At 40.2% G+C, this 13,587-nt stretch overlaps 1 protein-coding gene across 1 annotated transcript in view; it reads right to left on the reverse strand.

Annotated features, from left to right (window-relative positions):
• Nucleotides 1–1,118: 1,118 nt before the first annotated feature.
• LOC138044013 (TATA box-binding protein-associated factor RNA polymerase I subunit B-like) overlaps nt 1,119–13,587 on the reverse strand; it is a 13,080-nt gene continuing 611 nt past the window's right edge. Inside the window, exons 3-9 of the mRNA XM_068890591.1 lie at nt 12,093–12,196; nt 10,540–10,756; nt 7,587–7,890; nt 7,028–7,129; nt 4,495–4,622; nt 3,673–3,847; nt 1,119–2,321 (exon numbers count right to left, since the gene is read on the reverse strand). Of these exons, the coding sequence (XP_068746692.1) occupies nt 1,613–2,321; nt 3,673–3,847; nt 4,495–4,622; nt 7,028–7,129; nt 7,587–7,890; nt 10,540–10,756; nt 12,093–12,196 (1,739 nt within the window). The 3' untranslated portion in view covers nt 1,119–1,612. The remainder of the gene's footprint in view (nt 2,322–3,672; nt 3,848–4,494; nt 4,623–7,027; nt 7,130–7,586; nt 7,891–10,539; nt 10,757–12,092; nt 12,197–13,587) is intronic.

Genomic DNA, 13,587 nt, shown 5'->3' on the forward strand with positions numbered 1-13,587 from the left:
TTTGCCTGTCAAGATGATTCGAAAAAGGTCTTCTGTGATTGTTATGGAACGTAATCTACCACTGTCATGTTCCCTACCTGACCTCCGTGACTCATTTGTAGTTGACATGAACTGAGAGACACTTTGAGGGACATGTTGTAATCATCGGTCCAGGTCACTGCCGATCAGAGGTAGGTTCGTCGGAAAATAAAAAGCTGCCTGTCAATTTTGTAACACGTGTTCACGTCTGGGTCGCCTTGAGGTTTTAACATGCGAATTATTGCAATGGCGAAAAGAGAGGGGTCACTTTCTGTTTATGCATAATCCTTACATAAAGCCTTTTAATTGTAATTTCAAAACGGAATGCAATGCGACTAGTAAATGTTAACTCAACAACGCTAACGCAGTTTTTTTCTGTAGCAACGTTTTTTACCGCGAACCGTTCCATTTTCAAATCCCACTTCATTACAGGTTTTTAACATCACAAGAAAATAAATGACCACCGAAGTTTTGAAGTTACAAAATGTGAAAGAGAAGAATTGTAGAGCTACGAAGTAACAGCAATGAAATTCATTGCCTTTATAGACCTTTATACTTTCCGGCGAGAGGGTGAGATAGACCCAGCTGAACCAAACAAGCCCGGGAGAGGGGACGGTGGGTGAACTCAGGGCAAGGACTAACGGTCAATGGTAGAATGAAAGATCACGTAAAAGCGGAAAGTATGAAAGAAACAAATCGTAGATGCTTTTCGTCTTTGGCCAACGAAGCTTCATTAGAAATAAAACGCAAACTGCGGTGACAAACATGAGGGTAAACATGTATATATATGTATTAAGTGTGAAACTTGATTTTCGCAAAACAGTGCTCAATACATTGAAGTAGAGCGAAGTATATATTGAAAAAAAGAACAAGTAAAACTACAAGGTCGTCCCTAAAAGCCTGTTTCGTGGTCGCCCACTCATCAGGGGATGAGTGGGGGACCACTTCTCCTTCTCATCATATATGAGTGGGCGAGGAATAAACTTCTTGAGACATAAATATTTCTAATCGGTTTAGCCGTTTAGAGCTTTGTCAATGAATGAAGATTATGAATACAAAATTGGTTTACCGGTATGTAAAAAACCTAGTACAATAGTGGAAATGTGAAAGAAACAGTTTATTAATAAATAACCTTCGGAGTTTTAAACAAAAAAATAACTTTACACCATGCCATTAGAGCAGTTTTCAAATGACTGTCGAAAGTAATGAGATAATCACTTTGGATTTGCATTACTTCACTCAGTGATTGGTTCAAAGTTCTCGCGCCACTTTTTCAACCAATCAGAAGTGAAACCAAAACCAATCGTAGCTGGCGCGTGCACATTTTCCCGCGCTTTGTGTCGGCTACGTGTAATTACTTCCAGTTTTGATTGGTTTACTGGATTGTCTCCGTCCTTTTTAATTGGCCAAAGTTTGGTTTTACGACACTCATTTGAAAACCGCTCTATATCAATCAATGAGAAGGAAAATCAAAACCAATCCCAAATTGCACGCGCGATTTTCCTCAAGCTTTGAGCAAGTTACACGGTTCATTGCGCTGTTTGCACCAGCTGTGATTGGTCGAAGTAATTACTTTGGTATTTGTTTTATGACACTAATTGAAAACCGCTCTTGAAACTGTATTGCCGAATAAAGCTCCTTCAATTTTGCGGACCTCGACTTGGATGTCGTCGGCTGTCACCTCTATGCGATCTGCTAATATATTGAGCAACATGATATACGAATCGTGAAATGCGTTTTGATTTAGACTATTCCTCGGGTAAGAAACGTACTTAGCATCTCTGCCGTTTTCAAAAAGGTCTAAAGCATTAACTCCGCGAGAGCGCAAATCTTTGAAACAACGCCCTTCTCCACTATCTCCCATGTGAGAGCAAGTGCCTGTTTGCATAGGTCCACGTGACTCTTCTGTCACGTGCGTGCAAGTGCCGGTAAAACTTGTGGCAGGTGGTGAAGTCAGGCCACTGAACTCTTTTCCGTTTTCTCGGCTCATCACGCTCTTGAAAAGTTGCGCGTATCGTTTCTGGCTTTCTTCGTTCGTTGTTCGGTTGATGCGATAATTTTTAGCCTCGATTCCCGTGTAAACTTTGTCGGTGGGATTCCATGAACCGAAAATGTCCGATCGACAAAAAGAAGTGTATGCCGCGGGATTGCGCAGCAGCCTACTCTGTTCATCTGTCCAGGGAACACCATTTTCAAAATTCTTAGCCTCGCAACGCTTCCAGCATTTCAACCAATCAGTGAATAAAGGCATCACATTACATGGATTGGCATCTGAACTTTGCACAGCAATGGCTTCCTGTTTCCTGTGATCGGAAGAAAATAAATCAGAATTAGTCATCGAAAGATGTTTACTTGGAGCGAGCCAATAGGGGGGCCGCGGTCCAGCATTTTGTTGGGTATTTTTACTCATAAATACCTCTTGACAGTGGACAGGGGAGGATCCAGTATTTTTCTTAAGAGGGGGTACACTACTAAGGAATGGCGTAGCTGACTGGCGACGGTTTTTTTTTTTGCAGAATACCAGTCGTATTAGAAAGCTGCAGGTCATCTCAGGGGGGAGGGGGGGGCAAACCCTGCACCCTCCCCCTAGATCCGCCCCTGGTGAAGTTCTCTTGAAATAAAGCTTCTCTGCAAAATCTTCTTCGCATCTGGAAGGTTAACTGATGCCTCCCAGGAAACCTTAACGTGCCTGAGAAAAAAACCCGACCGAATCTCACTTCCCTGTTTTCACTGGTAGCGTCAGTATGATTCAAAAAGGTAGTAGTTGTGACTTCGTTAAGGATTCAGTTGAGATAAGGTTTACTCTTTTTCCACATTTTCTGACAACTGAAGCGCGAAGTGCTGACATTTAACCATAGTTCATATAGATTGACTGGTTATGAAACTCTGGAGACTACAAAAGCGAGAACAGTGGCATTGTGCTTCATGTTAACTTGACCAAGACCATGCACCATCTTTTGCCCTCAGTTCACAAATGAGTTTTGAATCAATTAAACGAAACTTTTGATTGGCTGTCCTCTAGAAAAAGGGTGTGGTGTGCACGGTCAGGGCCAAAACAGCGAACAAAAACATAAAACAAAGAAACGTCGAGTTTCATAACCATCTTGATCCAATAATAACTATGATTTAACCAATAAATTAAGTTTCTAAAGAAACTGTGGTGTTGCGGTGAACAAAGTTGCACTCCTTCTGACGAACTAACTTTGTCAATTACGATTTGATTAAGCTGCAGATCCAATGTATGACTTTTGTATATCCTCCAGAATTCTCTCTATGCAGGGTAGATTTGGGGGTGCAGGGATGGCGGAGTGTGATGAGAGCACTCGCCTCCCACCAATGTTGCCCGGGTTCGATTCCCAGACTCGGCGTCATATGTGGGTTGAGTTTGTTGGTTCTCTACTCTGCACCGACAGAGGTTTTTCTCCGGGTTCTGCTCCGGTTTTCCCCTCTCCCTAAAAACCAACATTTGACTCGACTTGCGTTATTTACGGTGTCCCCAATTAGTGCTCCAGCGCTAGAACGACCAGACACTTCAATGAAGTTCCTTTCCCTTTCCTTTTCCAAACCAATGTCGAAGCAAAGTGCACTGGTCGCGATTTTTACCTTTTCCTTGAAAACAAAGGTTGAAGCTGTTGAGAAGCCGCTCTCTCTTACCTTTCCGTATTGTCATCGAGACCATAGCAAAGTTTCATGGCCACAACAATAAATGCCATTGCACCAATTTCAAAGAGAGGAATACAACTACCACCGCCCATAAACAATGCAGGGTAGATTTCTGCGGAGACCCTTGCTCTCCTTAGGAGTTTTCGAACAATTCCATGTAGTATACCTGTTGGACAAGCAAACAAAATACTTAGCTGAACTGCTCGCAGTCTCTTGTATGGTAATCGCGCCGCGTGCTCCAAGTCAATGGTGTTTTGTCACGCAATCGAGAGAAACAGTCGAGAGATGCTTGGGGAAGGCTCAAGATATTGAAAGGGGTCAGCATTCTAGTACTTGAAAGAAAAACCTCACAGCCGTAATACTAGCAACGACTAGAGATATATCCTAAGGAAAAACTGGTTGGTTACATGGACCGGGCGTTAATTTAAAATTGGCGCCCCGCACATGTGCATATTTTTGTGCTTTGAACAAGTTACATGTACTTCCTTGTTTCCACATGACCACACGTTGGTTGCTCCGTAGGAGTTTTTTCTTACAGAGCAACAAGGACTTTTTCCTACAGAGCAACCAAGATTTGGAATTCCTTAGACAATTGACTGAAGAAGATCATGAATTTTAAGACTCTTACAGAAATTTCTTTTTAATTAATTTCAAGATTTTACTATTTTCTCAACGTTTTCTTTCCTTTTCCGATGAGGTTTTGTGAATAGCTCGTGTGGGTATGTTAATAAGTTTGTATTGTATTGTATGTTGGTATATAGCGTACTCATCCTCGGGGAAATTAACCCCTCACCCTCCCCCACGTCTTATCACCTGGAAGATGAAGATCTACGATAAACCGCGAAGTATATGTTGCCCATTTCTGGTCTGGAAAACGTGGAAGGCGTAGTAACTTTGCAAGCTGTGATGCATGCCTGAGGAGTGTTCGCAGTAGAGGTACCCTAAGGAAAGAACAGATTTTGAATTACAAATTTCTTAACGGTAGTCCTACCCAGGCCTTATTGGCTTCCAAGTGCCTCGTTGGTTTAATAAGTAAAGCGACGAGTGAATCGAGTGCTTGAAACTAAACCTTAAGTAGTTGCTTTTGCCAACCGGCACAACAAACGCAAAGCGAACGGAATTAGTTCATAAAAAACTGTGGTACTGCGTCGGCGAGTGAGTCAGTGAAGCACTGACTTTCTAATCTTCCGACAGGAAACGCCCACACTCAAGAGAGCCAATCATGGTCAATCACTTTCAGAACTCGATCTAAACTCTCCAATATCACGAGAGGCAACTAATCTTGGCCACAGCTTACCGAAGTCTCGACTTTTTGAGTTGTCTGAACTTAACAACATTTAAGTGAAATCGATTTAATGATCAATTTTGCTTCCGCAACAAATCTTTCCTGGGGTCGCAAACAGGGAAACATTTGCTTCCGCAACAATATTTCCGCAACATTGTTTCCTCGTTTGCAGGCGCCTTGAGGCTGGATTAATGGTGGCTAAAATAGAGCAAATAATCGAATTTTCGGCATGCCTTTAAACGACAATCAAAATACAGTAGCTGCTGCTCGAAGTTATTTGACCAGTGTCGGCACGTAGTCATGTAACATTAGAAGTAATAATAGCTAGGAATGAGAGGGCCTATCTTGAACTTACAATCACACTGGCTAGTTGGGCAAAAGTAGCACTAAGACTAAAGAATAATTTCCTTTTGCAATGGGTCTTTCAGTTCCTTAGTGAAGTTTTTTTGTTGATGTACAGCCATCGTGATATTTGGGGTCCTCTTCTCGGAAAAAGGGCTGAGAAAGTAGTTAGAATGGTCGCATTCCACCAATGCGGTCCGCGTTTGATTCCAGGGGCGTGTTTCCCGGTAACTTTCCGCGACCAAGAAGCCATTAATTATTGTGAAAGTATTACCGCCTATTTTAGAAATATGGTCTTTCAACAGATTTATAAGATCCAAAAGAACAACATGATAGCAAAGTTTCAGGCCTCGAAACCGTCACGGTCTAAAGATACAAAGAGCTTTATATTCCCCGAAATCCGCCCGAAAAGCTTCGGAACTTTCAAGAAACGGGCCCCTGTAAACTATAAAATATTTGTTCATAGCCACTCTGACACCTGTACTCTAGAAACGGAAAACTCTGTTTAATGTTACCAACCCATGATAATAATGATAACAATTGTAAGAGACAACAGTTTGTGGGGTAATGGGGTAGGAGATGAAGCACTCCATCAGCAGGTCATGAAAAGGTAGGATAACTAAGTTGTCCGGCAAGAGAGGTCACGATCCTCTCCAAGGTGTTACAATCCCCAAGGCCATAACAACAAGTTGGCAGTGCGAGGTAACAATCCTCGCCTTAAAATCCCCCAAGGCCACAATTCTCTCCAGAGGGTTACAATCCCTCACATGAGAGGTCCCTACCTATCTAGGGTTGCGCCCCTGGTTTCTATGGTAACCATGCGCGATCAGAAGGCAGACAAACTTAGTACAGTGAGTCTATGGGGCAAAAGGTGACCCGCATGGGAACACTCCACCGCCACCCGTATTTTATTTCACAAAGTTGAATAGAAAACTATTTGACAAAGCACAAAGGGGGATTTAACCCTTCATATTAGAAAAGAGAGTCATTGAGATGCAAACATTGCACGAGCCCATGTTAAAATAGGTCATTAACTGTAACAAATCCACAGATAGTGTACAACTAGCTACTGTAACTCTCCATGACATGTCCTTGGACATGCTATTGAGGCACCAGGTATGAAAGAGGGAGGGAAGGGAGAGAATTTGAGTGAAGATACTTCTGAGCTTAAGTGTTTTCGCACATACTAGTCCAAAGCACAAGGCACCTAGAATGTGATTGAATGAGGTGCATGGTGTGCCGTTCACGTGAAACAAGGTAGCTCTGTAACAGAGAAAGCCTAGGCTCAAATATCCCTCGCAGAGGTCATGGTTGTCACATTAACTTTAATTTATAATGGTTTATAAATTGGCTAAAAACTACATTGTATTTGTTCTTATTAGTAATATTACCAAATTGATCTGACCAAATAAAATTCATCGGTTCACTATAGACAGAAATTTAGCCTTATGTCCACGCTTTTATGCTATGATTACTCTAAAGGATTTGGGCAATGCTCAGGCTGCTGGAGATGACAGCCTTCCGCATTCGCCGTAGAACCTCTCCACATCTGGACCCTAGGAGTGATGTAAGGTACTCTGCCGTCGAGGTTGACAAACCTCCCAAACATCTACAATGATAACTTGTTATACTGCTCAATCTAGTATTATTACTATTATTCTTATTTGAACCCTCTGCTCGTTTTGCTAACCCTCAATATCACATCAAGGAAATTCATACCTTTTTGGGCACAGACAGTGAAAATCACCAAATCCAAATTTCATGTAACCAGGAAGATGCCTCGTTGCTTGGAAGAAAGGAAACTGACCCTGTTTTGCCCACCTGAGATCAAACATACATTGTTGAAAACATCAAGTTTCCTCAATATGCTTTTTTAAGGTTTACTAAAGCTTCTTTCAAAATGGTTTGTTCACTTTGGTTTCCACAAACTTTGCACCAAGAGTGTATTCTCTTAATGTCCTGGCCCCTTTTCTCTCTGTGCTGGTTTTGTGTATACACAGTGAGCATTAACATTGTGTGACTTGACTAGACTTTTCCTTACTGTTTAATTATTAATGCTACAAAAGGAAAAAAATATCCACTACATTTTCAGCTGTAAGATCAAACAAATCTTTTAGTTGTCAAAAGAGTAGTCATCTCCAACATGAGGAGGATGTACCGTATATTAATTATGTGGAGAGTTGAGAGGAGTACAGCTCAGTGACTCCAGACTTCCAAAGTATTTTTTACCATGACTGTACCAAAGGAAGCATGTTTGGGATAAACGAACAAAACAGACCTTATTATATCACTCAGGAAAATAGGTTCATCAATCCAAAGCAAGCCAAGGTAGCAAAACACCAATGTTAACTGGAGAGAACTGTGACCAACACGAATCTTTGATCTGCAATTTATTGGTGTACCATGCTTAGCCCCTTGAACAGTGACAGATCCAACAAATTCCTCATCACTGCTTTCATGGTTGTCTTTATCAGCAGGCTTAGCGTGGAGACATGAATGGTAGCCTGGCAAGTCATCCTCAAGGTTCATGTTACCTCCATCAATAATATTCTCTTCCAATTGAGTTCCATGGGGGTCATCCACTAGAGAACCGTTTTCAACAATTGTTACTTCAATGTTGTTCATTTTGTTAATTCTTCTCTTCAGAGGAGGAATAAAAGCCTTCCCATTCATAATGAAACAACGTGACGAGAGAAAAGGTTAGAAAAGGGCATTCAAGGCCAAAAGGAAGCAAATCCACAAAGCAACAATGTACTGGGGGAGGGGTGGGGTTAAATAAGATGTTTTATCACCTTGAATCATCATCTAGTTGAATCCCCTGGATTCCCTTCAAAAGTCACACTTTATGTTTGAAAAACAAGCAGCAGTATTTTATCGGGTTTAAAAACACGAGGCATAGCCGAGTGTTTTTAGACCTAATAAACCATGTGCTGTGAGCTTTTTGAACGGCTTCATATTGTGAGAGGAGAACCAAACTATACGTTATTAGTATTCTTTATATAAACAAGGAGTGTTTTATCAGGATATACATGTAAGCTCACGCATGCAATGTCTTATCGGTGTTTTCATAGGCTATTAGGCTCATAAATAATTATTGATGAGTTTTGGAAGCATTTCACCCTGTCTGATACCAGACATTTATACTTGTTAGTGGGTACTGGCTCATCGGTAAAAGGGAAAAACAAAGATTAAGAGTAAAGAAATCCCTTGATTTGAAACTGTGATAATGGAACGAAATTATCAAGAGAGCAGAAAGTAAATTTTAATTTTTAAAAAGATGACAGCTGTTTTAAATTTATAAGACATGTTTCAATGTTACGAACATCATTGTCAGTTACAAAGTGTTTGAAAACCTGTTAGGACTATATAACAACTAAGCAAAACATGCATAGTTAACTATGATGAAGTCACAGAAATGTGATAACATACATACTGTATTTGAGAGAGTGTCTGTGTTTGAAAGAATAAAAACCGTTGGAACTTGCATGCCTCACCTTGCTGTAAAAGTTCCAATGGTTTTTATTCTTTCAGGCACTCTGACACTCACTCAAAATACGTAATATCAAATTTCTGTCACTTCATCATAGTCATTTATGCATTTTTTGCTTAGTTCTCATATAGTCCTCACAGTTTTTGAAAAACTTTGTAACTGATGATGATGTTGGTAACATTGACACATGTCTTAAAATAAACATTTAAATGTCATCTTTTGAAAAATTGCAAATTGTGATAAATTCAATAAACCAAATTGTCTAACTCAATGTTGTACCCAATTCAAAAATCCCAGGGTTAAGACCCTTTGTGTATTATATTTGCATTATAATGGGTAATTGTGAAGAAGAGCTCCCCAAAAATCCTGTCGGCCGACTGTCGGTCAACTGTCGCCCGACAGTTGACCGACAGCTTACCGACAGTGTACCGACAGCTAACCAACAGGTTACCGATCGGTTAAGAAAAAGAAAATTGTGGTAAAAATGAGCAGTTAACGTGACATTCCGTAATGGTGATGTATGACTCGACAGACTTCACCTACTTACCTATCAACTGTTATCAGTTGTTATCAGATGCGTATAGGATATATCACTTGCGTAATTTACAACACACCAGACAATCTAAGAATCGCATTGGAAGATAATTTAATCGAAAACTCTGCTAAAAACTCTGAAAACCATAAGCTACGTATCAATACATAGTTAGTAGAGGAGACAAACACTTTCCTTTAAATCGCCCTACAATGCAACGCGGCCTCCTATGTTATGTCATGTATGTATGAATGATGTTTACAATGTGGGCAAGTATCGCTAGCCAACGCTAAAACAGTGGACAAAAGCCATATTAGTAGTATAAGTGCTGCTCAAGGTATCGTTATGAACTGCCTTTAGCTCTTTTCGCGTAGTTTAGAAGCAATAGACAAGTAAATGCTTACGATCATTTTAGTTTGTCCTGCCGACAGGTTACCGACACGTTACCGACAGGTTGCCAACAGGTCACCGACTGTCGGCCAACACTTTGGCCTCAAACATAACACAAACTGTCGGCCGACAGTTGGGCAACAGTCGGCCGACTGTTGGCCGACAGTCGGCCGACTGTTGCCCACCTGTCGGCCAACAGTCGGCCAACAGTTGGGCAACAGTCGGCCGACTGTCGGCCGACAGTTGACCGACAGTCGGCCGACAGGTTTTTTGGGGAGCTCTTCTTCACAATTACCTTATAATGTAACATTCACATTTAAATGATACATGGAAATTCCTGGAACAAAACGTTTGAATTGGGTTTAACAATGAGTTAGCTGATTTGGTATATTGGATTATAATGCTACCATACTTGACCCCAGAAATGAACTGGGTTCTCAAGGTCAAAATTGTTTAACCATTATTATAGTGAATCTACTGGCTGAGGAACAAATAAAGAGGAAGATGCTTTTCTCACACACAGCTGGGAGTCAGGTCACATGACTTGTTAGCAGCTCAGTAACTTGTTCTTTGCACCAACTGCTATTACCTGACCCCCTCTGCCACCTACCCTTTATAAACTCTTCAGTGCAGCTTCACAGACTTTTTGGAAATGTTTATCACATTCCATTCAGTATGTGGATAATGCACAGGATTTTTGATAAGGTTTGTTATGACGTACATGTAGTTATTACACTTTGGTTGTGTTAATAAAGGTCAGGCTGCATGGTCAGTTTTGCTTGGCTCCCAGTTGTATGCGAGAACCATCACTTGTGTTACCTTGTTCATCACTTAAATGTGAGCACAGTTCTATTTTATCCGAATCATCATCTTCATTGGTTTTCTTTTGTCGCTTCTTCCGTTTATTAAGACCAAGCAGCTCAGCATCACGATAGTAAAAAATGGAGCTTTTAGAAGGTAAAGTGCCATCAGGATTGCTAGTGAAAGCACTGCCAGTAATTTGAAGGTACTTGTGCCACAATTTGAATACAACATCCTTTGGACATAAAGCAAGAAACAGTTACTATTAAACCACTGCAAATGAGGTTTTGCAAGTTATGTAGTCATCATTTCTGATAATCAAAATCTCAGTTCTGTTGTACTTAATATGTTTATTTCCTAATCACTTCCTACCTACAAAATCAATTTTTATAGATGAAAAAATAAAGCAGCTTAAAGGTAATGGTGTAATACATGTATCTTATTGGACAATTTAGTGCGCACCATTCCCCAAGCTTATCTATTGTTGATGAGTTTAAGTGCATAGTATCATGGGATATTTTTACAAGTCTTGCTGTATTTTGGCGAGCCCCATGCAAGGGCAAGTCAAAATAAAAGACGAGTAAAAATATCCAAAGATACTACTCACTAATAAATAGTCCAATAAGCTACATATATTTAGTATCCCAGATTTTTGCACATGATAAATTATTTTTAGCAAGTGCATTGTAAACAACTGAGGACATGCGGCAGATTTGTATGTGACAAGCAAGGGACAAACGTCTGCGTTTCGTGCATTTTCTGTAATACATATAATACAGTTGGATAATAAATTTTGTACTTCAGTGACTGGAAAATCTCTTCTGGGACAACAAAAAACTGAGCCATGATAATAGGGGATCTTAACCCTTTCCTTCTGCCTAATGTTGGGTGATTTTACTTGTCTATAGATGCAAGCTGGTTTAGGGGCCAAAGGGTTAACAATAATAATTACTTCTATGTTCACTCAAAAACCTCCTCTTTATAAAACCCTTCCCCTCCCAAGAGTGAAATGTCAATCCCCTAATGATTTTGCAGTGACCTTTTAATAATAATATTGTAACAAAATAGCTGGCTTGAAAAATTTTTAAATAATTCTTTAGAAGGACTATCCCCTGATGATGTATGTTATTATGCTGTGGTTCAAATTTTTTAAAACCAGTTCAATTTTGATTTTCTTTTGTTTTAAATCATTATGATAATGAATGTTTGAAAAAAATCAGGAATCAAAATTTGTCTGGTTTGAAAAATTCCAAACCATTATACACTGCTACCACACTATAAATTCCCTAAAAATGCAATCTAATTACAAAAAAAGAATAATATTACTGTAACAGCTTGCATGGAAAATGGCCCCTTTCAACTCCTTTTTCTTTTCTTTCCTGTTACACTGATACTTTAACCCTACTTTAAGAATTTTTTTTAAGTCCCCTATTTCCAAGAACGGTAAAAGACTTAGTCACTACTGTCAAATTATCTGAAATAGGCAATAAAATTAGTGTAGGGAGCTAATTAAAAAAAGTCCATTGATTGAGTGTATAGTTACAACCACTTGAATTTTCACATGTATGTACCTTTAGGGCTTGATTTACTCCAAGTCCTATTAGGAATTCCACTTGAGCTTTCATTACATGTTGATATGCTTCATACATAAACCAAGGTTTTCCCTTGTCAGCATCTATTCATGTAAATGTTTTAAAAGAGCAAGCAAAAAATGGTTTGACTAAACATGGCATCAATGAATGAGCACTTTAGTGTCTATTAATTTAAGAATTTAACCAGAGCTTACATTTATGAGAAAAGGACTTACACCATATTGCAAGTGTAGCAAAGAGCAAGTTCTTGATGCTTTGGTCTGTCATATGCAGCAAACATGACCAGCTGGGGTTATGATATATTTAGTATCACCCAACTAGTGGACTAATGCAAATCCTGCATTCTGATTGGCTACGCTACTAGAGGACTATTATTAATAGTCCTCGAGTAGCAAAAAGCGTGACGCTTTCTTTCGTTTTATTCATCACTAAAGGTGGTGGCGCGACTGACTTAAAAAGGGGCTGCTAGCAGTCTAGTCTGATGCTCAAACAACTGATTATATAACTGACCTTAATGCTTTGGTGCGCAATAAAAGACAATACACACAACTTGGGCGTAAACGAGGGGCAGGGAATGTACTGGCAAGGCTCGGATAATACCCACCGCCGGTATGGACCACCGGATGAGGGGCCTCGGCAACTAGCCGAGGGGGTGCCTCATGCCTGTATTGCAAGGCGGGCATAGTTGCTGGCATAATGTCCTGGGGCCAAGTTAACCCAGTCCAGCAGAGTAACAATATGCCCCCTCCCTAACGGGGCTTCAGCACAGGGCTGAAGGGGTGCCGCAGGCAGCAATTCCCGCCCATATTTTATTAAGGAGAACTATTGAATAGGTTACAGAAGCTCATAAGGAAAAATAAAATAAAATACAAGAGAACCAGAAAGCAAACAGGGCGGGAGGGAGGGATTAAATTGCTCAACGGAATAAACAGAACTAGTTGAGCTTTGGAAATGTCAAACTGAGAAGGCTCACATGGCGGGATGAATGAAATAGCCAAATAAGGTAGTCACATGATGGGAAGTCACGCTCTCCTCCCAGGCGCTGCCCAGTATTTGCTTACCAGCATTAACATCTATTTTATTCTAAAATATCATAAATGACTCTGTTGGTATCTAGCAGTGTACTTTGCAAGAGAGATGGTGGGTTGAATCTGATGTAACCAAAACTTAAAATGATAAGCAGAAAATAATGCACTGGTTGATGTACAGTGTATTAATATCGGTAAATGGTTAAAGTTTCTAGTCTTTCTAGTCCTATAAGCCCCATGGCCAGCTCACAATAATATCAATACTTTACTCTCATAACTCTTTTGGATGATAAACAGCTCCCATGCAGAAACAAAAGAGAATGCAGGGAGGGGGAGGGGAAACTAGTACTAGTCCCTGATGTTCAGTTGGACAGCTGTTCCCTTCAGCAAAGTGCCTTACAAGGTATGAGTTGTTAAAAAGCCTAAACATGGTGCTTACTGACGCA

The sequence above is a fragment of the Montipora capricornis genome, chromosome 3, assembly GCF_036669925.1.
Source record: "Montipora capricornis isolate CH-2021 chromosome 3, ASM3666992v2, whole genome shotgun sequence".
NCBI classification, from domain to species: Eukaryota; Metazoa; Cnidaria; class Anthozoa; order Scleractinia; family Acroporidae; genus Montipora; species Montipora capricornis.